This window comes from Drosophila sulfurigaster, chromosome 3 (assembly GCF_023558435.1).
Source record: "Drosophila sulfurigaster albostrigata strain 15112-1811.04 chromosome 3, ASM2355843v2, whole genome shotgun sequence".
In the NCBI taxonomy this organism is placed as follows: domain Eukaryota; kingdom Metazoa; phylum Arthropoda; class Insecta; order Diptera; family Drosophilidae; genus Drosophila; species Drosophila sulfurigaster.
The window spans coordinates 39,722,953-39,749,628 of NC_084883.1; the positions used below are offsets into that span (position 1 = coordinate 39,722,953).

Below are 26,676 nucleotides of genomic sequence, written 5' to 3' on the forward strand. Positions count from 1 at the left end.
TAATGTTTATAATTTATTAATTGTATGTTTTATTACATAAGATCGTTTTCGTAATCGTTGTGTGCAGTTTGCTTAACAATTTAGACGCGCCGTAGCGTCGTCGACACAGAATATATATTAGGACAAAGTCAAACTAAAACATACTTCATACACATATTTAAATGGTTAATTTACGATTATGGTTTCACAGGCACTCCGGATACATAGTCAACATACAGACACAGTTACATACAGACAATGACAGGCACACACATTAAACATAGGACTTAACTATTTGCGATACTCTGAGGATCACACTTCTTATTCGTATTGTAGTTGTGGCTACCCAAAAAGGGGAGAAGATTACAAGACAATGAATGACAACAGAATTTTACATAGTATAAGTTTATCAAAAATTTGCTTAGTTTACTAGGAGGACTAAGTAACTATTTAAAGTAATGCTCTTTCTCTCTATATATTCATATGTACAGATCAAAACTAGAAGATACACTTTGCATATGGGCATAGTTCGTAACGTAATTCGTAACTTAAAGATAAATCTGCTTGCAGTTCAATGCAGATTCAGATACATATTTATTTATTTTGGATGCAACAAGTCTTATTGAATGTGAATGCTTCGTTTGCGTTTTGCGATTGAGGCCTGGCCACACAGTTGTTGGTTTGTTTACAACTCCGTCGAATACTCCTCCGGATTGACGTTGAACTTGCGCCAGCAGATGTGATCGCCCGCAGCCGCAGACGTGGGCGGAGGTAGCTTATGCGTGTTCACATTGACCACCGAGCTGGCCGAACGTTTAATGTGATTGCCAGCCGCATGCAACGCTGGCGCTGGAGCCAAGCAGCCCGTAGAGCGACCCAAGGGATTGCGTGACATGGCCGCATTGCCATTCGCCTTGCCATTACCGTAGGTAATGGACTCATTGGAAGGCGAAATCTCGATACGTGTGGCATGTGTGCCACTGCCGCCATCCGAGAGGCGTCTGATGTACACCACCTCGCGATGCTTCTCCACAGTCGTTGGCCCCGGCGGCAGGCGGGTCAGCGTTTGCGGTTGGGCCGTCTGGCGGGCACGCTGCGAGTACCGAAGCGGCTTGCCATCGCTGGCCTGGAATGGCACATACTGCTGCTGCGTGATGCCCGGAAACTTGTCCACGCTGATGTCCTCCTCAATAGCCGAGTCGCCAAACATCGACCCGCTGTAGTTGGGTGAACTGTTGCCCGGCGTAGACGATTTCCAATGTGTCTGATGCGGATGCGCCACCTGTCCATTGGCGCCAAACTTCTGTGCACTCGAATACTGTCCCTTCTTGATGGAGTGCGTGTAGTCACGTGTTCCACGACGACGCAGCGTAAAGTCACGTCGTCCTGTATCCTGACAAACTGAACGCCATTGCTTCCAGGAGTGACGTGCCAACGGATCAGCTGGTCCCCATTCCTTGGCCGGCTTCGAGGCCTCGCAGATCATGCCAAAGAAATTGTACTCCACCTGCCGGAAGATCTGCACACAAGCGATGATGAGTATCACAGCCAATGCAAAGAGTATTGGTGCCCAGCGTGGCAAGTAGCCAGCCAGCAGATCATCCGTATCGTCATCCGCACACCACCAGACAAGTATCCCCGTGAGGATGGCGGGACAGCTGCACCACATCCACATCCAGCCACGGAAAATGGGCCTTCCAATGGAAAACTCCAGATCCGTGTAGATGTTCTTGGCGCCGTAGATCCAAGTGATGGCAATCAGCTCAAACACAAGAGCCGTGATGGCCAAGGTGCCCACCATTCGCGAGTCGAGCACACGCGCAATGAGGAACTTTGGCGCTGCAAAGGACATGACAGCCACAACCAAAGCTATCAGGCAGATGACATAGTTGGGCCGACGAGGCACAAGGCGTGTGGAGGTGTAGACAGCCACGGTGATGGAGACGAGCGCAGAGAGTATGATCAATGCATAGATGAGCGAAGGTACCAAATGACGCAAGAGTTCTCCCTCCGTCTGCGAACCGTACAAAACACGATCGTAGATGGCAGTTAAGGGCTTCAGTTCATCCATAATCGTATAGCCATTGGCGGAGAAATCAAACTGCACCATGAACAGTGTGACGGCAATAGCATTGATCAGCAGATTGAAGCACAGATACACCACTGAGGTGCGTGCTGCGTCGCCCTTGTAGAGGAACTTGCCCGTCAGCATTGGCATGGCGCCAAAGCCGCAGTTCACCGAGTACAGCACCTGGGTCAGGGCATTGAACCAGATGTTGCTTTCGGCGAGCAGGCTGCTATCGTATTTCCACAGCTGTGGAAAGTAGTGGCGAGAGAATGAGTTGCGCACCTCCCAGCCGGTGAGGATGCAGAGCAACGCCAAGCCAGCCAAGCCATAGACAAAGAGACTGCGCCGCAGAATCTTGCCATTGTGTGTGCTGCAAAAGCGTAAATTATTAACTTGGATTCATTCTAAAAAAGTTACTCATACTTACCACAACATGACGATTATCCAGAGGCCAATGAGACCAGCTGCCAGCAGGCCAAAGTAGAGCGGATTACGCCAAAAGGGAGTCAGAAACGTCTGCTCCAAGCACTCCTGTCCACTGTTGTTGGTCAACGAGTAGCCCGTCTGTGAATAACAATAAATAAATATTGCATTGCTGATCAATACTATTTAAGCCACAACTACTTACCATTTGCAGTTTCAGATTGCCCACACACTCGCGAAACGGAATTGTGTTCGAGGCAAACATCCCAATATAGGCCAGGGCCAACACTGCCTGCAGCGACACCCAGATGGCCGACACCCACGATGCAAAGCGGCTGATTATGCAGGCGCCTAAATTGAAAAGAAATTACCATTTAAATAGGTTAATATAATACAAGAATTTATGAGTGTTTAAATAGTATGTTCAACAGAGATAGCCAACTCTTCTTCAATCCTAAATTCTTATTATGAATAACAAACATCAAATGATTCAAATTTGCATTATATACTTTTATACATATTTATAAAATCAATTTCAATAAATACAATCTTGTACAGATTTATAAAATTGATTTATTTGAGAAAGTCAAATTTAAGAAATCAATTTCAAAGTGAAAGAATAATTTTTTAGTTACATATATCAGATAATATAATATAATATAATAATAATATTTAATATTTATAAATCTATATAATATTATAGTATTTATAAAATTGTAATTATAAAGATTTATAAAATTATTTAATAATACAAATTTCAATAGATTAAAAGATATGATCGTTTAAAAAAAAAAAAATAGTTATCTGTAACAACTAAATTATTCTTTGACTTTCTATTCTCATTCTTTTCTATTTTCGTTCGATTTATGTTTTTATAAAGTGTTAACTAGTGATAAAGCAACCGGCTGATAATGTGCGAAAAAGTTCTCAGCTACTGACAAAACTGTGCCAATAAACTTCATCAATGAATTTGATTCACAAAGCAAATTAAATCCACGATTCTATAACTTGCAAAAGGCAAAACGAAACTTTAATGATCACAAAAATATATTCAGAAGCTATTTTCATTCTTTTTTGTATTTTAATGTTGCTAGTAACGAGTTTCAATCAGATAGTTTGCAGAATTAATACTAAAAGCTGTCAATACAATTAAAATTATAGTTTTTCAACTATCAGTTTCCATTTCATACTGCTATAAATTTTTATAGACGAAAAAACATAAATGTCAGTAGCTAAATTTTTTCGTTTTCAATAAAAATAGTTATGCTTAAGGCGAGATGAAATTAATTGTAAATATGAATACGATTATGAATTTAAAAAACGTTTTAACGCTTTGATAAAAACTCTCTACTTTCGTCGAATTTGATTTCACGTTGCTAATCAGAGCTAACTGGAAAGTATTTAATTAGCAACTAACCAGTGGGTAACAAAATTTTTAGTAAATGAATCAAGCGATCTTGAAATAAACGATATAATTGATTGTAACAACTATTGCTAATTGAGTTCAAGTTTGTAGGAATTAAGAAATTTGTGGTATTGCATTTTGCCTGCACTTGCTGAAACTTTGAATAGATTTCCAAATGCAAAAATGTGAGCAATGCGATTGCAAATTGCAATACGAGAAAAAAAGGGGCGATACAGCCAGGGCATTCCTTAGCAGCACCCAGCATTATGTGTATTATACTGAGGTCTTTTCGAAGGTGTTGTGTCGTAATTTGCAGTTGTTTTTCTTTTTTCATTTTTGCCTTTTGCCATTATTAAGTATGTTTGCTCATATTGCTCATATTTTTTGCTTGTTGCTTTTGAATTGCTTTTGTTTTCTCGTTACAATTTTTGTATCATTTTTGTTTGCTTTTGCTTTTTGGTTTATACTTTTTGTTTGTTCATTTAGAATTTGCCATTAAACGTCTCTATGGGTTTTTTTTGTGGACGCGCCGCACCAGCCACAAGCCGAAGAAGTGTCCCCGAAAGGCGAGCTGGACATTAGACATTTATATGTGTGTTGTGGTTGTGTGGGTTGTAACCATCCAAATCCAATTCATTGCTTCCTTGCCCCCGGTCTGCATTCATTGGTCTCGGTCGGTTGCGTTTGCCAGAGGAGAGCCCAAAGAGCCCGGCCCGAGCTCTCTCTCCGCTCCTCTCTCTTCCCAGCCGGCCCTTGGGGGGGCGCCCCCTTACGATTTGATGGCCAGAATGGCGCGTCAGCGATTTCACGAACGGGACACACACACCAATGCATTTTGAAGTTTTTTAATATTTTTTTTGGGAGATTTTTTTTGAGTTCAGAGGTTTTTCGCTTCTGTCCTGATTTTACACGATGATGATCATTACCTACTAAGTCACATTTAAATTAGTCGTTTTTTGTGTATTTTCTTTATGTCTTTTATATGTTTTTTTGTTGCATTGATATATTTTTGGTCTGATAGTAGAGAGCGAGAGATTTTTGCATTCCTCTCGTCATTTGTTTTTGTTGTCTTTGTTTATCATTGCGCGTTTCGTGAATTCTTGTTTTAGACTTTTGTTGTTGTTGCATTTTTTTGCTTTTTCATTCGTTTTGTTTGTTATTTGTTGTTGTTATGTATATATAGTTGTTTTGCTCTTGTGCAATTTATATAATTTCTGCATAATTTGCATGCGCACTTGCTTCAGAGTTTGGCCCAAAGTTGTTTTGTTTGTTGTTTGTGAACTTCTTGCAGCACTGCCATCCAACGGACACAATTTCAGATTTGGGTAGACGGGATGTGTCCAACCGTCGTTGCTGCGAAATGCACGACCGCCCCCAATCTAAGGACAATTGTTTCCCGTATATATTCTGCACTTTGCGGAATTGCAACTTGAGAATTATAACAACGGAAGTGCAACGCGAAATTGCAGCTTTCGGGAAAGCTTTAGTCCTGATTGAGTGCACAGCTTTTGACGCCAAGGGTTGATTTCTGCTCTCTGCAGCTGCAACAGCCCCCAAAATGTGACCACTTGTTGCCATGTGCAACAGACATGCAAAGAGAGCGAGCTAACTCAGAGACCTGTTGCTTACCTTTGAATATGGGCGAGGCGCGCCAGGTGTGCGCCGCCCCTTGGCCCAGAAACTGGCCGACAGATATCTCGAGCAGCAGCATGGGCAGACCGACTAGAAACAGCAGAACCATATACGGCAGCAGGTAAGCCGATCCATACCTGTCCAGTTCACGTGGGAATCGCACCACATTGGCATAGCTGACGTTCAGGCAAATGCAGAGCACAAGGCCGCGAAACACCGAGCATTTTGTCTGTAAAATAAAAGAGAAAAAACATAGGTTGACATTAGCTAAATATTGATAGAGAAGAAAAGAAAGAAAAGAGCGGGGAGGGAGGGGGGAAGGTGCTGCATCCGCCGGCAAAAGCCACCCACAACAAAAAGTCATTATCGCTGCCGTCATTTCCGCTTTCGACTTGTGTAATCATTTTTCTTGTATTTATTTTAAGTTAACAATTTGCTTTTTTTCGTTTAAGTTTATTTGTTTTACAAACGCATTCCCTTTGGTGTTCTTATTTGTGTGTCGTACGTATTTATTTATCGCGTAATGAGCAGCAAAAGAAAGTAGCGCCCCATTATAAAAGGTCTGTGAAGAGAGGCCAAAAATGCCGACGACGAAGACGTCGACGACGCCTGCGAAATGTACCGCATAAGCCCATTAGATGCGGGGCAAAAACAGCAACAACTACAGCAACGAACAGCAAACAGCTGTAAATACTTTCAAAAACCGAAAAGGCAAAAATAAAAGAAAATAAAAAACTTAACAGCTCGAAGCAAAAATTACAGCAACAACAACAACAGCTACAGCAAAAATACTACTTGAGCATAAAATCGCTTGGCAGAGAGGCGCTTTTAAGTGAAATTCATTCAGTGACGCTCAGTTATCCGGACGAACGGACAGACGGACATCCAACGTGACTCCAAAGTAAACGCAGTTAATAAAGCGCAAAACCGCACAGTGAAAATGTAAACAAAAAAGCTAAACACAAATGCTAAACACCCCAAAACCTCAGACTATTACAAGTACTCAACACTCTCTTGCACTATTATAGCCATATCATGTGGCATATCATGCATAACCCTTTCCCCTCCCTCCTCTTCCCACCCCCAACCGACCAAGCATAAAGCCATGGCAATTATCAACACGATTTATAAAATGCATTTTTAAACCCGCTACCCATACAAGGGTATTATAAGGAAGGAAGAAAAAGTCTTCTCCGACCCCATAATGCATATATGTATATTCTTGAGCACGACTGTTCAGACGGCTGCTACTAAATTTAGTATTTTTACATTTAAGCATTTTTCGGTAAACATAATAGTATATTGATAAACCAAATACAGTTTTCGGTATATTTTGGTATCTTTCCGGTTGGGTCTTAATTGCTTGTGTTGACATCCTGGTATATTTTGTACTCTATTTCGAATATAATTGTAAAAAATACCAAATTTAGCTTTCGGTAAATTGATGTATTTTTTCGCTGAATTAATTCGGAATAATTGACTGCACTGTTTTGCTTGTATTTAATTGATTAGCGGGTATCTCACAGTCGAGCACACTCTACTGTAGCTTGTTTACTTGTTTAATACTTGTTAGTTTTGATTTTGCACACAACTTACTTTGCGATAATATCGGAAGGGCACATCCTCATGCACAACGTATAGATAATCGGCTAGATATTTTGTGGTTGGTATTTCCATCTTTGGACAGATTTTATATTGTTTGTAGGTACAAAAGAATTTGTCATTTTCTTGCATTTGATATTTGTTGCATACAAAATGTTGGACGTGGGTTTCTTTTTCGCAATTAAAATTGAATTTAATTTAAGATGCGCGCCAAACTAGAAAATGTCAAATTAAACTTGAAATTTAATTGCAGTTCATCGATGCAATTAATTTGCAAATCGCGATTTACATAGCTCGTTTCGTTGCAATTGATTACAATGCGGTTCATAACGAGTTTATCAGTTTTTGTTTTCATTTTATAAGTCGCCCAAAAATCATGCAAATTTTCAGCGTCGACATTTAACATTTCAATTTAAGCTGGTACGCGTATATAGTATCATTTTTTTGGTGTCAGCCAAACAAAAACAGCAAAACAATAATAAAAAAAATAAATAAACTACTAAGAAGCAGAAAAGGCAATGCCAAAAAGATGAGTGTAGAGAGGGATATAACTATATAATATCATATGTATGCATATGGAACAAGTTATCGCGTTACGACGACGTCGCTTTAAATATTAATTGGCAACACCTTCATTGCTTAGCCCTGAACCGCTTATTGAATGTCTTTTTTCATTTTGCCCAACCGAACCGAACGTCAATCGCATCGTATATCAAATACATAGAAAGACAGAGAGACATCGACGCTTGCTGGTTCCGTAAACAAAGCCCGCAAAGACGAAATCGAAGTTTACGAAGCGGCAAACTGTCATTAGATTTGCTTGCAATATGCTTTACGCGAAAAAGTAGAAGACAACGGCAAACTAAGCGACGACACACTCGGCGTATGCGTAATGCAACGACGTTTCGCATTCACACATTTGCACATCCGCTCTACTGCGATGATTCGCATTCACTCGGAAATTGCATTGGTTACGCGGAACGGAGCGGAGCGAAGTAAAGCGAAGCGATCGCCACTCATCAACTGAGCAGCGTCGACTGAAAATTGCAAAGCGCAGACCGAATTATGATTGGAAAATCGAATGGGACACCGAAACGAGTTTTTCCATTAATGAGCGCGGTGGCTGCCGACGATTTATGGGCTTTTCTTCTATACATCACAACACAACACAACACAGACTGAAAACAGTCGCTGCTGACTTTTCATTTGCGACGTCTCACTCACTCACTTCAAGTTGGAAATTGCAGAGGGGGGAACGGACGGAGATGGGGGAGAGGAAATTGGAGGAGACGACACACACACTGGGGAGCGACCACACGTAGCGTGGTTTTGGTTGTTGGCGTTGTGTTGGCGAGCGCGAGCGTGAGCATGAACCGCAAACCGAACCGAACTGCTCTCTCATTAATGCAGAACTGACGCTGAGCTGGGCGGCCGCGAGCCTCTAAAGCGTGGCTTTCTATCGCGCTGCACAGTCGCTGCGCAAAGTCAGCGCCCAGCCGAAGCTGAAAACCGAAAACCGAAGCCCGACAGCCGAAGTGCGGCTAAGCGTGCGCCGTGTTTAACACTTGCGTTCGTGTGCCTTGGTGGACAGTGCTCGCCATTAGTTAGCGCCCCTCGTGGGAGCTGCATGTATCGGCGCCATAAGGCACGCCTGACTGACTTTATACATCACAACAGAATGCTGTTTGTGCGTTTGCATATGTTTTGATTTTGTTGATGTTCCATCAACAAGTTTATCTCTGCTGCGTTTCACTCATAAAAATGAAAAAAAAAAAAACACCCACGCAGACACTGCGACTGAAAGTTCTAAGACACTGTCGCAGTTATTCCCATCGTGTCGTGGGCATAATTAACTATTTCTGGCAAGCAGGAAGTGGGCTAAGGCAACAGAGAAACTAGTCTATTAGCTGCTTTGGCTGTTGCTGTGCTTCTTCTCACAGTTAAATTAAATTTCATTTTAACACGTTCTAAGCAAGCACAGCGCAGCGGCAACAGACACACAATCTCATAATTTTTATAATTATTATGTAAGCATGCGAGCGCAACTGGCGCAACTCATCTTGTCTCGTCTCAAATTCAAGCCCGAAGTCAAACTTGAACAAGGCGAGAAACAAGAACAAGATCGAGAACGCAAAGCTCGCGTCTCTGGGCGCATAATTAACGACGCTCAGTGTGCGCGCCGCAATAAAGAAAAATACAACAAGAACAACAAAAAAATAAACATGAAACAGACCAAATTCAACGCCAGTCTCGACGACTTAGATCAACTCAGAGACTGTGCGCGTTAATAGAAAATAAAAATATTATTTTATTGACGCAGTTCTCAAGAACAACAAACGAAGCTCAACGACTGATTGATATTTGGCATTACATTCAGCTCGCAACGAATTTAAATATAAAATCGTTAAATCGTTTCTTTATTGGCTCGCAATCGACTCGACTCGACCGTGGCCATAATCGAATCTTGCAACGGAAACGTCGACCCAATGGCCCAAGTATTGATGGATTGGCCAAGCTCCGTTGTGGAGAGCGTGACTTTCCCGAGTGCTGAATGTGCGTTTGATAAGCTTTAATTGAGCGCGCTACGTCGCACTATAAACTTGAATACTTTACAATAACAAAAGAGTGGGGTATGCGCGATTAGCTCATATTAAATGAAGAGTAATAATAGGACAAATATGTAGTTATAAAAATTCTTTAAAGAAATTTATCAAAATCGCTACAAAAAATTTCACTAAGTATTTAAATTAAGTTCTTAACATTAAATCCTTATTCCAGGGTATTTTTCGTGTTTTTATTATATGTTCGCTTTGGTTAGAAGCTTATCCAAAAACACTTCATTCTCAATATAGAAAAAAACTATAAGAATATCATTAAACTATTAAAGAATAAATTATTAATTTAACAGCATTATTACAGAGTATATATGCGTCTTCCCTAATCATAATGATTTGTTCAAATTGCTTATAAAGAATACGAATTGTTAGTTTATAACCTAGTTATAAAAATTCAGCTACAAAGCTCTACAAAAATTAAAAAAAAAAAGCTAGAGACTGTTCCTAATTTAATAGCATTATTACAGGGTATCTTCCGCGTCAATCACTCGCCTCAACCTCCTTTAAGACTGCCTGTCAGGTAGTGTCTGCATTTTGTGGTATAGAATTTTGTACTTTTTGGCTTTACGTTTAGCATTCATAATTGCTTTATTTTCATACGTTTTTGGCCACTTTTGTGGCAGGTTTGTCGCTGTGTTTGGCATTTCAAATGGACAAAGTGGCCGTTGAATTTCTGCCTGATTCGAAAATAATAATAATAATAAAATAAGCGCTAATAATATGAGGCCCAACGAGGCGGCAAAAGTAAAAGCTGCCTGAATCGAGTGGCCTATAAATAAGGCTTTCATTAATTTTCTGAGTATATTCAATTGATTTCGAATGACATTTTCTTCTGGTGCTATGTAGAATCTATAGAGAATCAGAGATTTTTTTGGCCGTGCTGCACAACAATTACGCGCACACTTTTATAGAGTTTTTATTAATGCGTCGTCTGTCAATTGTGTGTGGACATGAAATTGGAGTGTGAAAATGCGCCCACAATGAGGTTGCTGACAACTGATCACACAAAAGGTGCCTGGAAATCTTTTGTCAACAGATTGAATAAGAGACGAACACGAACATTCAAAGCTCGCTTGGACAATCCCTTTTGTGTCTCCACTCGATGTCGCTGTCGCTTGCGCTTGTTGCTTGTCTCTGGTCTCTGGTCTCCAATCTCTGGTCACTTGTCTCGCTGTCGCTTGTCACTATCGCTGTCATTGGCTACTTAGCTGGATGTGTTGTAAAGTGTAAAGTAAAGTGTGTAGTGTAAGTGATGCATCTGGTAAGCACTCGAGCATTGCGGTCGCTTTTGTGACATGGCTATTGTTTTACGATTTTGGTTTCTGTTTTTTTCGGTGCGTCTCGTCTAATCAGCGCGGCAAGAGAAAGGAGTTGGAATCATGAAGCCATATAGCAGTAACTGGCCATATCGCTAACTAGCCAAGTGCTCCGTTACACCCAACCCGGTAGCGCAGTGTAGCGCAGCGCGTTGCCCAATTGTCGTATCTCTCCATTTCAATTCGAATTCTCTTGCTGTCTGTTTGTGCTGTGCACACACTCATATCGAAATTCTGCTGACCACTGGCCACCAAACAACAACTGAGTACTGAAGCTTGAGCAACTTGGCCACTTTCACTGCGGAGGCAGCTTTCAAAAGCCCATGTCCGTCCATGCAATTCTAATAACCGCCAATTATCATATTGCTTCCCACAACCGCAGAGTCTGATATTGTATATATTGTATCTCGTATCTCTCGCGCAAGTCGAGCCGTGCCAAGCCGGTTTCAATGATCATTTGATTTGCTGTATCAATGCAGCGAACGTCAACGAGAGCGAGCGAGCAATGACGTCATCGTTTAACAAACCAACGCACCGCACAGCAAATCTTACATATCAAATCAGTCAGTTGAGTCAGGCAGTCGGCAAGTCGACCAATATTACAATTAGTTTTTTATTTTAGTTTTTTTTTTGGGTTTTGGGTTGTGCCTCTGTTAACGCACAAAACGTGCAACTGACGAGGCGATGCCGCGATGCCGAATTTGCACCGAAAGTACGAGTTGAGTTGTAGTTGCTACTGCTGCACATTTTTTCGTTTTGTTGAACTTGTTAATCAGCGAATTGGAAACGAAAAGGCATAAGAGATGAAGTAACTGATACAAGTGTATGTACACTGTGTAACTACACCCGCTTCGCACACACTCAGACAGTCTTACACTTGGTGAAACATGCTGAGTAAGCGACGGGGCGGCTGCCTGTTGTTATTGTGGCAAGCAATTGCAAATCACTCGGCCTATGAATGTTCGTATTCATATGCGCATGTGAATAATTATGGTGCGATTGCGACTATTTAAAAGTATTTTTAGCAAATGCACTCAGTTTCGCTTGCAACTAATTAAAATCATGCTGAGAACATAATGCTTTATAATTACACAGTTTATTTGTTAATACTCCACTTTCCTATGTGTAAACAAAAGACTTAGGCGACAAGCGTGCGCATACCAATTGCCATTACCCCTGTAGGTATGCAACACTTTTATTCATAGGAATGACTTAGCTGTCAAAAAGTATTGCATACTTTTAAGTGACTTTGTTAATTGAGGTTGAGTTCTGTGCTAATGAAACTTTGCTATTTAGCTGTTATACGGAGCGTCGTAATTTTGAAGTTGAATTAAACAAAACCGAATTGCATGACAAAAATGAATGAATAATAATACAAAAAAACATGATGTGAAGCAAAATAATATATTTTGAAGATTTGTAGAAAGGCATATGCTTCGTAACAACACTAATTCTACATTGTACATGTTTAATTCTACCCAAAATTATCTCACACTTGTTAATGTGTTTGTTCTCTTGCATATATCATCCAACTAATTAAAAGAAAAACTGTAAACGAATTTGAAGATTTACAACCACACTGACCATTTCAATTAACCGTTTCTAATTTGAAATTAAGGACACTCTATTCGTGTGCTCCAATGGTAAACCCAATTAAAAGCAATTAGCAGTAGTTTGGCATATTTTCAATGTGCACTCTGCACTCATTACAGAACTTGAATAACAAATGCAATTAGCGCAAATTGTAGAATCGCCGCTAGACAACGACGCGCCCCTCCGGCCGAAAGAGTGGCAAAGCAATGATGATGATGGTCAGTCTGTCAGTCCCAGTCTTATGTTAGTTGCGGAGCACATCAAGCTAAGCCCGTGCCTCACTAACCCAAATAAATGTCAGACTAATGCCGAAACTTGTTTTATGATGTTGAATGGACAACCCTATAAACCAGGCGCATTAAAATGAACGAATGAACAAACGAACAAACGGCTTAAACAACAATCAACTACTACTATTTTGGACAGTTGTCAAAACAAAGAGTCAGTCAGATTTTTGACTAACGACTTTAAATTTTGTATAAAGATGTCATCAAAGCGTTGTGCTATTTTTTCCCCGCCGCTTGTCAAGGCCTGAAGTTGCAATCCATGGATCAACACTTGAATGCAGACAGCAGCCAAACTAGTTTGTCTCCTTGCCGCATCGCCGCAAATTATGAGCAAACAAAACGAAGTTAGAAACAAATAAAAAGCGCGAAAATTAACGCATCGCATGGGAAAAGTTGCGCACAGTGGCTGCAATAAATCAATGGTCATCCGGACAGATTACACGCAGTCGTCTCTAGCAATCTCACGTAGTAGCCATCAAAGCGATTGCAATGATCATAGACTAGTTAGGCGCCACAATTGATCGATGAGAAACATTCTTGGGTCACGTACACTCACTCGACGACAGTCTGACTGACTGAGTGTGAATAATTGATTCATTCACGACTATCCGAAAAAGACGAAACAGTGTGAAAAGTGTGTGTGATAAGCAGTTAGTTTTCCGCGTTTGGCAGTCGATAAACTTTCAAGTTTGCGGAACCAAAAATTCCAAATTTGAATATTTTAAACGAGATTGATAGTTCGCATAGTTTTGCGTTGCAGCGCATCTTTATATCAGATGTTTGACTAAGATTAGATAAAGCCAAGCACTAGTTTAACTATAACAAGTAAGAAAGTTACAGTCGAGTGTGCTCGACTGTGAGATACCCGCTACCCATTTTTAATAAAGGCAAAATATTGCGGTATCATTTTCAAAATATACCGAAAATACTAAAAAATACTAAAAATATACCAAATGGTATATTTGGTATATCGATATAGTACACCATTCAAAGTATACCATAGACGGCACAATGTGCCAGATTGTCGGCCAAAGCAACTCAGACCCCTAGTAAGTAGGCGTTTTTCCCATACAAAAGTATTTCCTTAATAACTTCCACAATTTTTATCTGATCGCAACCAAATTTTCAGGAATCATAACTATTACAGTAGTTATTGTATATACCAAAATTCGTAGCTCTAGCTTTAAAATTACACTTGTTATTCGATTTTTTTGATTTGCGGGGGCGGAAGTGGGCGTGGCAAAAATTTGAAACAAACTTGATCTGCGTGCAAACATAACAAATGCTGTCGAAAAAAAATTATAGCTCTATCTCTTATAGTCTCTGAGATCTAGGTGTTCATACGGACGGACGGACGGACGGACAGACGGACAGACGGACAGACGGACAGACGGACAGACGGACATGGCTATATCGTCTCGGCTGTTGACGCTGATCAAGAATATATATACTTTATAGGGTCGGAGATGCCTCCTTCTACCTGTTACATACATTTCCTGCCGGCACAAAGTTATAATACCCTTCTACCCTATGGGTAGCGGGTATAATAATAGTTAGCTGAGATAAACAGTATCTAAGAGATGATGTAGACCCGGAAATATATTTATGTTTTTCAATTTGAATATTCTCAAGGAACTCTCTTAGCTGCCGCTGCTCGTGGCTATAATAATAATAACTATTCAGCTATCACGTTCCAATGCAAATTCCTCACAAAGATGAATGCAAATTACAAGCAAATTGCCAGCGATTCACGCTTCTAAAAATAATCGTATATCTTTACCGTTACAGTCGTCGTCGTCGTCGACTACTCACCTGTTGATTTGACTCATCCTCCGCAGCGGGCAGCAACTTCGCATTGCTGGCCGTTGTGATATTGTGTGCAGAATGTGCGGACGCCGAAGCTGACGCAGAGACAGAGACGGAGGAATAGTTCTTCGAGACGCCATCGTGCATGTCATGATGATGATGATGATGGGGATGATGCTCATGATAGTCGCCCTGTATGTCCGTCAGCGTGTTGTTGCTGCCACTCAGCGTCACGATGCCACTGGAGCTAATGCGTCCCGAGGTGGCCGTCGTCCGTCCGCCGCCGCTCTCCACCACACTCGACACCGTCGAGATGCAGCTGCGCGTTGTCTGTGGCGATGGCGTCACCGCTGGCATCTCAGCATCGGCCTTGGCCCGTCGCATATTCAGCCAGGACATCCGCTGTGGTTGCCTTCTATCCAAGGTGGCCGCATTGGTCACTCCGGTGGGGCCTCCAATGTAGACGCAAGTTCGTGCGTTCCCTGTATCGGAGGTATCGGGGCGTGGCAGTGTCGCCATGCCGCCGGATATGTGTTTATAGGTGGGCGTGGCCGTGGGTTTGACACTTCTGGGCAAACTGCTTAGCTGCTCGTCGCTGCTGCGGCTCTCCAGATTGCTGCTCATCGATTAGATCTGCGATAGAAAGAAAAGAGAGAAGAGAAGGGAAGGTTAATGGTGACGCAGATTTGTTGGAAACTTATTAATGGGTTCATAGCTGAACCGGCTTCAATTCACACGAAAACCACCAAAAAAATAAAGTTCAAAAATATCCGCTTTAACATATTTCAAACGAAATGATTCACATATGGATTTCATGGGTTTGTTTAGCAACGTTGACAACGATTAGCATGCGAATGGAATCCGCGAACACACGCAGAACACAATGAGACAAATCTCTGAAAACCGTTTATCGAAAGTAAAATTTTGCATTCGCTATGAGAAAGTGAAAGCTCTGCAATTCTAAAGGCCCATTACAACAATGGATTTAGTCGCCATAATAATCTCTGATTATGACACTCTGCCCGACTTTCATTAAGTTCTGTTTCATTCTCTCTTCTTTATTTTGTAGTTGATTCACTTTATTATACAATACACAAATTGTGGCAATAACTTCTGTTTTGCGAATTTCACTGGACTGAATTTCAGTTGACTGCGTTTAATATCTCCGTCAGAAAGTCGAGAGAGTATACTTATGTTATAAGTATATGAAACAAACAGACGCATAAACAACAAAAAGTCGTAAACAACAACTGTTTCAATACAAAATGTTAAACAAAGAACTCCGCTTGACTTACTTAAACATATCATGGCAAAGTCTGTTTATACTTTTTAAGAATCATGTTAAGCTCCAGCTTATTTTATTTAGCCCATCAGCGCTTTAAATTGCTGGAGGAAACCATTAGAAGTTGTTGATTCAAGTCAAGTCTTTGCCATTTCCCATAATAGCAGTCCATAAACATTTGATCTGCCTGGCAGAAGAGCATATTATTATTGCCTTAATTGTTATATGATGGGTTAGCACGAAAGTCAAATCTCTAAATAGTTCATTGAGCTTGCATGTGCTTTAAAAGCTATGCAAACATCTGTTTTGTTCATTTATCAACTGTCTACATAAAGTGAACTTGTCATTAAGCTTTATTATTCATTCTTAACAACTTATAGCGCTTTAATGTGCTTTCAAATATTTTTAATTTAGAATACATCGTAGCTGTTTATTCAATGAGCTTTGTCGACTTTTCTATAATCTCCAGATCGAGAAAGAGAGGAGTGAATTTGAGGAGTACTCAACAAGGAATTACACCACTTCTTAATAGTTCTTTAAGCATATGTTAAATGTGCTTTTGTATATGTATATCGTAGCTGCTTATCTCATTTCATATTTAACAAGCTGCCGGCTTGTCTATAATCTGCAGACCAAGAGAGTAAGACAGAGAAATAGAGAGAATGGCAAAGAGAAATGTTGCGAACTCAGCTAGGAATTACACCACTTCTTCGAACAGTTTATGCCAACGACTTAATCTAGTGAAGCTTTTCTACTTAACTAACTAAGTCACGTATACACAACATTCAGCTTTATTTGTTCATTCTGTTCTGTGAGAAAGCGAGTCTGACATTTATTTCTTCTGCTGAACGCTTCGCAGTAACAATCAATTATTCCGGTAGAACATTACATCATGCAGATGCCTCGCTCGTCAAGCTTGTGCAGCTCTTATCATGTGACAGTATCTTTATATCGTTGTGTATATGTTGTGAATTTATATTTGTGGGCTAACATCACCTGTTCATTATGATACTAAATACAATTTATACGCATGTTTAAACAGCTTTTAAAATAATATTAATTAAGTCAAGAGCGCCAATGAATGTTGTAGTTTATACAAATAAGAAAATAAAAGGCAATTTCGATGAGTGAGTCAAATGATGTGGCTTGTCCCAAAGGTTAAACAAGAGCCAAGAGTTGTGTCATTTTGTTAATGACTATTTTTCTTTGCCACCGCATTTGCCTTTGTCTTTCTCCTCTCCACTTCTCTGCTCTCGTTTTGTTGTCAAACAAAACAAAACACAAAAAAATACATCTTATCGTGACGATGGCATATATTTTATCTGTGCCTTGAAAAAACACCACAACAAGGCGAACGAAAAATACTAAAAATAACAGCTCTTATCACAATCACTTGGAATGCACATTTTACAAAATAATTATGCACGCTTGCACAAATAAATGAGCTGAGCTCGAAATGTCTGTAACCACAGCAATATCGACATCTCAACAACAACGAAAAACGGTCAGCAGCATTTTTATCATGAGTTCGTTGCCTTTGCCAGACGCTGACCACGAAACAGGCCAAAAACAACAACAACACAAACAACACCCTCTCACTCTCTGAAACTGAAACAAATTTTCAAGACTGCAAACAACGAAATGAAACTTCACGTCATTTGCAACAGCAAGAGCAAGACAAAAAAAATCTTTACGACGCTGACGTCGACGCTCTCTTAACGCAAATTAAGGCAAAAACCAAAGTGGACGTCGGCTGTTTATTATTGAAAATTTTGCAAACAAAACGCGACGCTCGACGCTCGTTGCTCGTTGCTGGCGCCAGCAACAGTGAAGATTTGCAAGCCAAGCTTACAGATACCGACGCAAGATGCAGATATAGATACAGATATCAGAGATACGGATTGTGATAGCCCAAAGAGAAATGCCGCTCATATGTATTTTAGGGCCCCGTCTCGACTGCGAGTCGCTGGACCGTTGCTGGGCTTTGGCTTTGGGTTTTGCTGTTGTCTTTGGGCGCAAGTCAGTGTCTGGAACCGATGTCGAATTAGGCGACAGTCCGTTGGCGGCATCTGCATCAAGTTACAGGTTATTAACAGGTACCACAACAACAGGTAACACTAAAGTCAGCAGCAACTACTTTCATACGTCATTATGACCGCGACTGCTTTTCAATGTGCACTCGAATTGAACGGCGACAAGAAAAACAACAACGACGTTATTGTACTTGCTACTTGCTGCTGACTCGACTTCTCGCATGATAAAGGTTCTGACATGCCACCACCACCACCACAACCACCATCAGCACCATCAGCACCATGAGCACCATCAGCAACTCGACCACCATCATTATTCACAGCAGCACCGCCAACGCCAAAAGCAACCGCGCGTAACCACAACCCGAAAAGCAAAGAACTTCTGGAACAACTTCAAACTCAGCCCAAAGGTTGTGCACTGTAAGTTTTGCGCGCAAAAAATTTAAAGTTTTGCTGGCCATAAACCTTAAGTTAAAATTGTTCTGCGAAAAAAACAGCGCCCAGTTCTAGGAAAAATCATTTGCCATTTAATTAGAAACTTTTATGGTGACCTGTGTTTAAAAATGTTTTGCTTTGATTTCAGCAAAAAAATAAAAGGGTGTTGAGAGTTTATCATAGATACAAATGCATAATTTAGCTATTTAATTAGCCAGCTGGCAACCCAAGCCGACTGCTATTTATAGAATGTTTCTCCGTCGTAAAATATATAACAAACTACAGCTCGTTGCCATTTAAAAACTATGAATTGTGTGTGCGTGTGTATCCGGGAAACCGCTCCATGAATTTATCTTAACCTTTTTGGAGCGAAAGTCCACATTAAAATAAACACGTATGAGAGGCCTGAACTTCACTAAAACTAAAACTGAACCTGAACTTATTCGCCAAAGGTCACAAATGACAGATATATTTTGTAGCTCCCCAAAAAAAGAAGCAGATACATTTATAATTTGAAGAAGAAGCTTCCAACCGAGAGCAGAACAAATGGCAAAATGCTACCGAAAGGCAGAGTTTGTTGGAAGTAACGCTCGGTTTTATCTTTTAGTATCTGCATTAAGCGTTTATAATTGAAAGTCGACACTGGCATTGTCGCTGAGTTGGAAAGAAAGAAAGGAAAGTAAAACAAGAGATGAGATTGTTGTTTATTTGTTTCTCTCTGTACGTTTGTTGCTCGTGTTTATTGTTGATTTTGCTGCCAAGCGCGGCAAACATGAACGAAAGTAAAAACAACAAATACGAAAAACTGAAACTGAAACAAGTTCAACATAATAGTGCATAATACGGAGCTATGACTATGCGTGGACTGCCAACTCAAGTCAAGCCAAGCCAAGCCAAGCCGGCAGCCGGCACCAGGCACCAGATACCAAAGCAAGCTTGTCAATCCATCAGATACAGATGCAAGTGAATAGACATTTCACAGTCGGCTTGACACAGTTTCGGTCTCTCATATATATGAGAGGTGTATCTAAACTCGCCACTCACAGCGGATAGATTATGTAAAATGCAGTGCTTAGTCCAAGTCTAACGATGTCGACTGCACTTGTTAATAACACAACAGCTACAGCTACAGCTACGGCTACAAGATACAAGATGCAAAATACGAAACACGGTTGGAAAGTGTAGCTGAAATACTTGAGCAGTGTATCGCGCTGATTGCTTTTTATTGATTGTTCAATCGAATGTAATTAAACGTTGGCCAGTGGTGCAAATCTCAGCCCCGACACGCCCCATAACAAGGCAAAGAGGGGAAGTTGGGGAGAGCGACGTTGACGCTTCATCGATTTCATTTTCATCAATTTACAAATGCCATGTTTGATAGGCAAACACAACACAAAACACACATACATAGACACTTTCGTACGTTCGCATTTAGCAACAATTTGACAATTGGCCCGTGGCTTCATTTCAGCTTTGATATCATCTCTCAACACATTTTTTTTGTGGGCCAACACGTCGCACACTTTTCGCACTTGCAACTGGCGAGTGTAATTAAAGCAATGCAAATGGCATTAAGCATTAAGCTCTTTTTGGCCATTATAGCTATATAAAGATCAAGGCGGATTATAAAGAGCGTTGCGTCGTATATCCACATTCTGTTTCGCTTTTATTACTTTTTGCAGCTCATAATAATATTCAACAAATTGCGTTAATAAAGTGCCCCATTCGAGCGTGAAAGATACATCTGTCTGTCTGTCTTCTGTCTGTCCTTTTGTCACCTGTCAGTGGGTCAAGAGCATTAAGCTAGCTCTAGCACTTGGCAATCCAATAATTATGTTTCAATCATTTCGCACAACCCTCTCCAAGTGGCAGGAGGAGATGTTGCAGAAATCTCGTTTGCGGCTTGGCCTCAAGTTCGAGTCGAGTTGAGTTGAGTCGCTTCTATGACTCGCCACAAGTTATAATGCCAAGCAATGATTTGCATAAATATTACGTCTAATTGCAGCCATAACTCAGCAAGGGAGGCAAAGGAAGGTTTACTGCCACCTGACAGTCATAATCATGAAACCAAACAATGTAAATCTCCAAGCTATGCGACGTCATAGCTTCGGCATCGACTTCGACAGGCATTCGCACAATGGCAATTATCGGAATCATTAGCCACAAAATGACCCCATGCCACATTCGAAATTGAGCAAACAAATCTATTCAAAACCAATAGAAGCAAAAACAATCAACGAGGCCACCACGATGAAAGAAAGAGGCAACTAACATATTAAGCTTATCTGACATAACCGACATAAATATTGCAAATATTCGTTACCATTTAAATAGAATTTGCTTTTATTGGCACACTTTAAATTCTCGCACACACACAAACTCCACTTTGATGTCGCAATATTCTGGTTTCGATAACTGTTTTGCTTTATTTTTCAGCTTTTATGTTAACTGTAACACGTCACAAAGTGGTGTAAACTGGTAAGGGGAGTCGCACTGCTCCATATAACTCATTCGGCTTAGATGGGGAGTACTTCACACTGAGGAGCTGTATGGAAATGAGTCGCGTCATTTAAATACAGGTTCTCGTTCATTCATTACACGCACGAAACGAGTACTCGAAGTCGAGCTCGCACTCGCACTCAACGATGTCCGAAAATCAATTTCGATTCAATTGCAAAAATTTCCAGGAAATTACGTCGTAGCCGCTTTTAACGTTTTATTTATTGTATACTATATTATTTTCGGGGTTTTTTATTTCATTCTCAGCGTTATTCACGAATTCAATGCATTCCCACTGAACAAAAAACAAAACACACAGAAACTAAACAATGATGAATCTGGGAGGCATGAGACGCGACGACGACGACAGGTTCGGTAAGACTGAGCGAAGCGGAGAGCTCAGCTAAACTAAACTGAGTTGAGCTACCTGTCAGGTAGTCAGCTCGAACACAAAAAGAGGCAGAGAGATAGTGGGAGAGAGCGAGAAAGAGTGTAGTTTACATGAACAGTTGAACGAGGAGGAGGATGATGTTGGTAACACGTGTAACAGGCACAATAATGTATCTGACAGATACACATGTGTGTGCGCAAGTATCTGATCAGTTGGCTAGGCTTGTAATTGCGTTAATATCGGCACAGCACGCTAGCAGCAACTTCGCTTAGTTTAACTTAACTGGCATCTTCGCTCATACTTGTATTTAAAACTCTCGCACTTCATTCAGTAGGAGGAGGGAAACCTTCCAAAAGTATTGAAACTGAACCTGAACCTGAAACTGAACAGAGAAGAGAACCCAGAACAATGTGCGCATAAACAGGAAATTAATCATTCAACTGTGTGTATCGCTCGATGCCTTTTCACATGCCTTCTCCGCCTTCGTCTTCTTCTTGTTCTTGTTCTTTGCTGGGTATTACCTGAGCCCTTAGCCTAAACCTAAGACAGGCACAACTGAAGCCCCCCGAAGCCGAGGCCGAGGACAGGGAAGCAAACAGAGAACATACAGAAACAACAAAATACAAAAGAGGAAATAAACCCGGCGAGTTGTGAACTACGAGCTGTGAGTTTTGCGAGTAAACGTAAACGTAAACCGAGACCGTAGAATCTTCATTAAGGTCTTTTTTGGGCTCAAAAGGTAAATTTACCCAGCGAGCTGTCGCAAAAATGTTCAAGGTCGCGCTGTTTGGTCGTTTACAACTTCATTAAGTATTCTCTCGCTCCGTTCCCTCCGTTCAGTTCGGTTCAGCTTGTAATTGAATGCTGTTTATTTTGACTTTTCGATTTTTCACACAATGCAAATTGACAGGTAACAATGCTGCAGGTAAATACTAATGAGTTCCTAGTTGCCATTATAAATAGTTGATGATCTTTCGATCATATATTGAAGACGCTCGCAGTTCTCGCTTATTAATTACAGAAGCTAGGGATGCTGTTGAGTTACCGGTTTCCGTCTCATTTCTAATTTTAAATAGCATCTCAACAACAACAATTATTATTCCTCATCATAATAATTCAACGCAAACCTCTCGTGCGCTAGAACATTTTTGCCATAATTGATGATTTTGATACACCAAAAAATGAAAACATGCGAGTGCTAAGCTGTTCTCGCGCTACTTTGCCATATCTTTTTGTGCTTTGCAATTTATCTGGCACGAACTTAGGGTCAAGACACCCGCTTCCGCATTAACAAAATGGAGGACAGTCTATGACTGAATCCTCCACTAAGTACAGTGAAAACTCTATTGGGGAAAAGGTCTCGATATGGTGTTGGTCGCTCAATAGGTTTCTACAACTATTCTTAACAGGAAGGTAACTTTTATTTATAATTGTGTGGGTATTTGATAACACCATTATAAAAACAAATGTATTTTCTTTACTAACACCTAAAATTGCAAATTTAATGACGAACAATTTGGCATTTGGCAATTAAAGTGAATTTTTTATGTTGTTTTCTAACGTGCTTTTAAAAGTTCGTTTATATATTCTTTAGACTTTCAAAAACTTCATAAAAAAAATTGCTGTTTTTCCTCAGGATTTTTACTAACAGGCTTCCGCTAAAGAGAGTTGTTATTCATACATAATTGTTAAATAATAGTAAATATTAATCCACCAAAAAAGTTAAATATGTGTTGAAAAAATATATTAAAATAAGCGTCACACAAAAACTGATCACTTGCAGCGAAGTTCCGTTTAATAAAGGAATGTTTCCCTATGGGAAGTTTCACTGTAGTTGCCTTGTCACACTGTGCATATGGCGCTCGTTTGGAGGGGCAATTGTGCGTGCAACGAAGACATGAAATTGCCACACGCGGCACAGTTCGGCAACAACTTAGAATCAAGCATATGGAAAAGAGCTGAGCGAGAACTGGTCTATAACATAGTTGACTCGATCAGCTGCACGTTTGCAAGCTGAAAAGAAACCCATAAGCTGAAGTTGAAGTTGAGACAACTGCAGACAGAAAGGGGACGATCGTCGACGTCGTTGTCGTCGTCGTCATCGGGTCGTGTCTGTTCCTCTGGCCTCCGACTGTCAGTTACCAAATTGAGTGCAGCGCCATTTTGCTCAACATGCTTTACTTTTGTTGTTATTCTTCAATTGCCTTTTTGGCCACTTTCTAGCAAAAAACAGTCTGCGCTCTTGGCCATGGCAAAGAACGAAGAAACAAACGAACTCAACTCCAGGGCACACAACCGGCAAGAAAACCAAATTGCAACATTTTCAGGGCGTTCTTTGTGCTTGCTGCTCGCTGCTCACTGCTCGATTCTTGGTGCTTCGTTCTGGTGCACGAAGCAGCCAAAGCGAGGCATCATTATCATTATCAAGACCATTATTTGCTGCAGTGTACCTTACTGACACCATAAATGGTCGCAGCAACTTTGTGTCGAGTTACTTTCAAGCGAGTTTTGGCTAAAAAACAACACACAACTAAAACATTAACACCCATAGTAGGTTGACTATATGGAACTTGGAAAGAGAGATAGAAAGAGAGAGAGAGAGAGAGGTTTTGCGACCCTTTCAGTTCACTCTTTATGGGCTTTGATTAATGCAGTGAGTTGTTCACATGGTGGCTGTGGCATTTTGAGAACGAGTAAGATTCACTGGCCCAGACACCCTGAGTTATTATGTAGTACTCGCATGCTGAATATATATCTATATAGATGTTAGTATTTTTAGTTAGTTAGCACTTGCCGTAACTTTTCTCGCTTGCTTTTTATTTTTTATTTGTGTTTCTGTTTGTGTTTGTTTTTGTCTTTTGGGTCTTTGGAGTGACTTCATTTTCTCAGGCAACTTGGCTGACATGCAACCCGCTTAATTTCTATTATCGTATAACGCCATTGTTTTAAACAATGTGCACTGCACATTTCCACTGCATAATAAACTATAAGCTTCAAGCATACTATACTCTGCACTCTGTACAACAGACAGTTCAGACAAACAAACAAACAAACCATATAATACTCGTATTTTTATACTTTACCCACTACCCATATATGGCACACTTTGCGAAGTGGGCGGGGGGAAGGGAGTGTGTGAGTGTGAGTGGTTTTTGATTACCAAATCCAAAAACTATGTAAAAAAAAAAGTTTAAGCGTCACGTAGTACTTTTTACTATACGAGAAGATTTGTTGACTTTCGGCATAGTTGAAAATTTGGACTTGGTCAGCGATTAGAGCCAAGCAGCTGACTCCACAAGACAGACCGAAAGAACAACCACAATTCTTATTTTCAGTCTACGCTCTTGACTTGAAAAAAATAAAAGAGTGTTGAACAGCAGAAAAGGTGTCACTCGCTTTCATGCAGCCCACTGCAATTGCCTAATGACCGAGGGGATTGGCAATTGTGCCATATAAAGAATATTTATAATAACAATCAACAAGAAATTTTATCTTTAACGACAAAATGCACTTGACGCCGTAAATTAAATATTTACTTCACCCATGTTAATAATGATAATTTCGTTGAATTGAAATGTTTACCAAAGTTGAATCACCCTCATATCGTGAGTGTATTTTACTTGGTCACATTTCTCTCTTTTTTTGGGGGCAAGCTCACTTGAGTTCAGTTCAGTTCTTTGGCGTCTGAGTCAGTTCAAGTCCACAAACCCCGCTAATGGCCCCCTAGAGGCCCCCAGTATCTCCCTCTCTCCCCCTCCACTCCCTTGCAGTTATCTGTTGGAAACTCGGGAAAAAAGCAAAGAAAATATATAGAAAAAAAAAACTGCGAGAACAGCGCAAAATGCAAATGCAAATGCAAATATTACGAATGACACTGGAATGAGAATTCGAATTCACAGCGGATATTGCACAGCCTTATAGCATTTCCTTTATGATCGTGCATTATAGTAAGCAAATAATTTAGAGTCGGGCGATATAAGAAAGCAAAACAAAAGTTAAACGCAAAAATATACTATAAATAAATAAATTATAAAAATTTTTCGCAAGTGGTCTTCAATTTGTCACGCTTAATAGAACGGATGAAATTACACACATTTATTTATTATTATTATTTTTTTTGTTTATCAACAACTGTGAAAAATATTGCAATTGTTTATTGTTTTATTCTCAAACTTGGAATGGAGCTGCATAAATTCATAGTTAAACTTGAAATCGAGTCTACTAATACTATTTTTCATGCTTGGCAGTTTTATTTCTATTATCATTAACATTTGGAATAAAGCTTAACTTGGTAGAGTTCTAATATCAAAGCTTTGCATTCAAATTTTGACATAACCTTTAAAGCTCGTAATTCGTTTTATTTCGTAACACACATTTAATCCAAGACTTATTAACGCTAAGCAAGTACACACAACTACAACTACGTAATTATTGTTTATTGACCCGCGGGCGAATAGCGGAAGTTGAGAGAATGAATGCATTGCAACCAAAAAACAACAACAGCAACAGCATTGAACTTGATCGACAGCGACTGCGACTTCGGCTTATCAAGGTGGCCAGCTTTAAGCAAAGCCTATAACGAATATCTATGTGTGTCTGTGTGTTTGTGTGAGCAACTTAAAATACAGCAAAAGGTATAGCAACAACAAGAATAAGAACAGCAAAAGCTGCAGCCAACTGATGACCGCCAGAACAAAACGAAGTTGAAGAGCAGCAGACACAAACACACACACACACACACACACACACTTGCAAGCGTATAGAAAGGAAAGGAAATACTATGGCGTGTGTGTGCGCCATTGCATTTGTATGCAAACGAAATATAAAGAACACGAACAGGGAGCACACACAAAAAGCGTGTGCATAAAAAATGCAAAGGCAACACAAAAAAAAAAAAACTTGTCGAACTGGTCGCTTACTTTTAACTTTACTGCTGTGCTGAGCTCGAGCCAAGGAACTGTTGTGTTGGTGTCGGGGGCAGATATGGAGGCGGAGACGGAGGCAACGCCTGCGCCGCCAACGTGAAAAGGATTGCGCGATCGCCGGGGTTGGATGGAGGACTCTTTTTTTGGTCACGGTGAGTGGAGTTCACGTTAAGTAGATGCACCGCGCTGTTGTTGCCAATTTATTTGCGTTCGTTGCGGCTTTTTCAATTTCCATTTGCATATCACACACAAAACAAACGCACACACAACTCAGCGCAAAGCAACCGCCGCAGCTTTCAAATATAAAAGAACGAAGCGACACGCGAAGCACAGACACGACAACCGCACGGTACGAAGCGCGCCAATTGACTGAAAGCTGCTCTTA

At 40.5% G+C, this 26,676-nt stretch overlaps 1 protein-coding gene across 2 annotated transcripts; it reads right to left on the reverse strand.

The window, feature by feature from the left end:
• LOC133843528 (sodium- and chloride-dependent neutral and basic amino acid transporter B(0+)) lies at positions 1–26,668 on the reverse strand. 2 transcript variants are annotated; one of them, XM_062277126.1, is made up of 6 exons: positions 26,286–26,668; positions 14,733–15,359; positions 5,505–5,736; positions 2,676–2,821; positions 2,475–2,611; positions 1–2,417 (listed from the first exon to the last, which is right to left on the reverse strand). In XM_062277126.1, the coding sequence occupies exons 2-6, from the start codon at positions 15,348–15,350 to the stop codon at positions 665–667; spliced, it is 2,886 nt and encodes a 961-aa protein (XP_062133110.1). In that variant the 5' UTR covers positions 15,351–15,359; positions 26,286–26,668; the 3' UTR covers positions 1–664. The 2 variants fall into 2 exon arrangements, with proteins under 2 accessions (XP_062133110.1, XP_062133111.1); XM_062277127.1 differs by lacking the exons at positions 14,733–15,359; positions 26,286–26,668 and adding exons at positions 7,104–7,324; positions 8,338–8,503.
• Positions 26,669–26,676: the final 8 nt, after the last annotated feature.

Coding starts and splice junctions, on each gene's coding strand:
- LOC133843528 (XM_062277126.1), bottom strand. CDS start 15,350: ATGAGCAGCAATCTGGAGAGCCGCAGCAGCGACGAGCAGCTAAGCAGT. Junction 5,737..14,732: donor AGGATGAGTCAAATCAACAG/GTGAGTAGTCGA, acceptor TTTATTTTACAG/ACAAAATGCTCGGTGTTTCG. Junction 2,612..2,675: donor GCAATCTGAAACTGCAAATG/GTAAGTAGTTGT, acceptor TGTTATTCACAG/ACGGGCTACTCGTTGACCAA.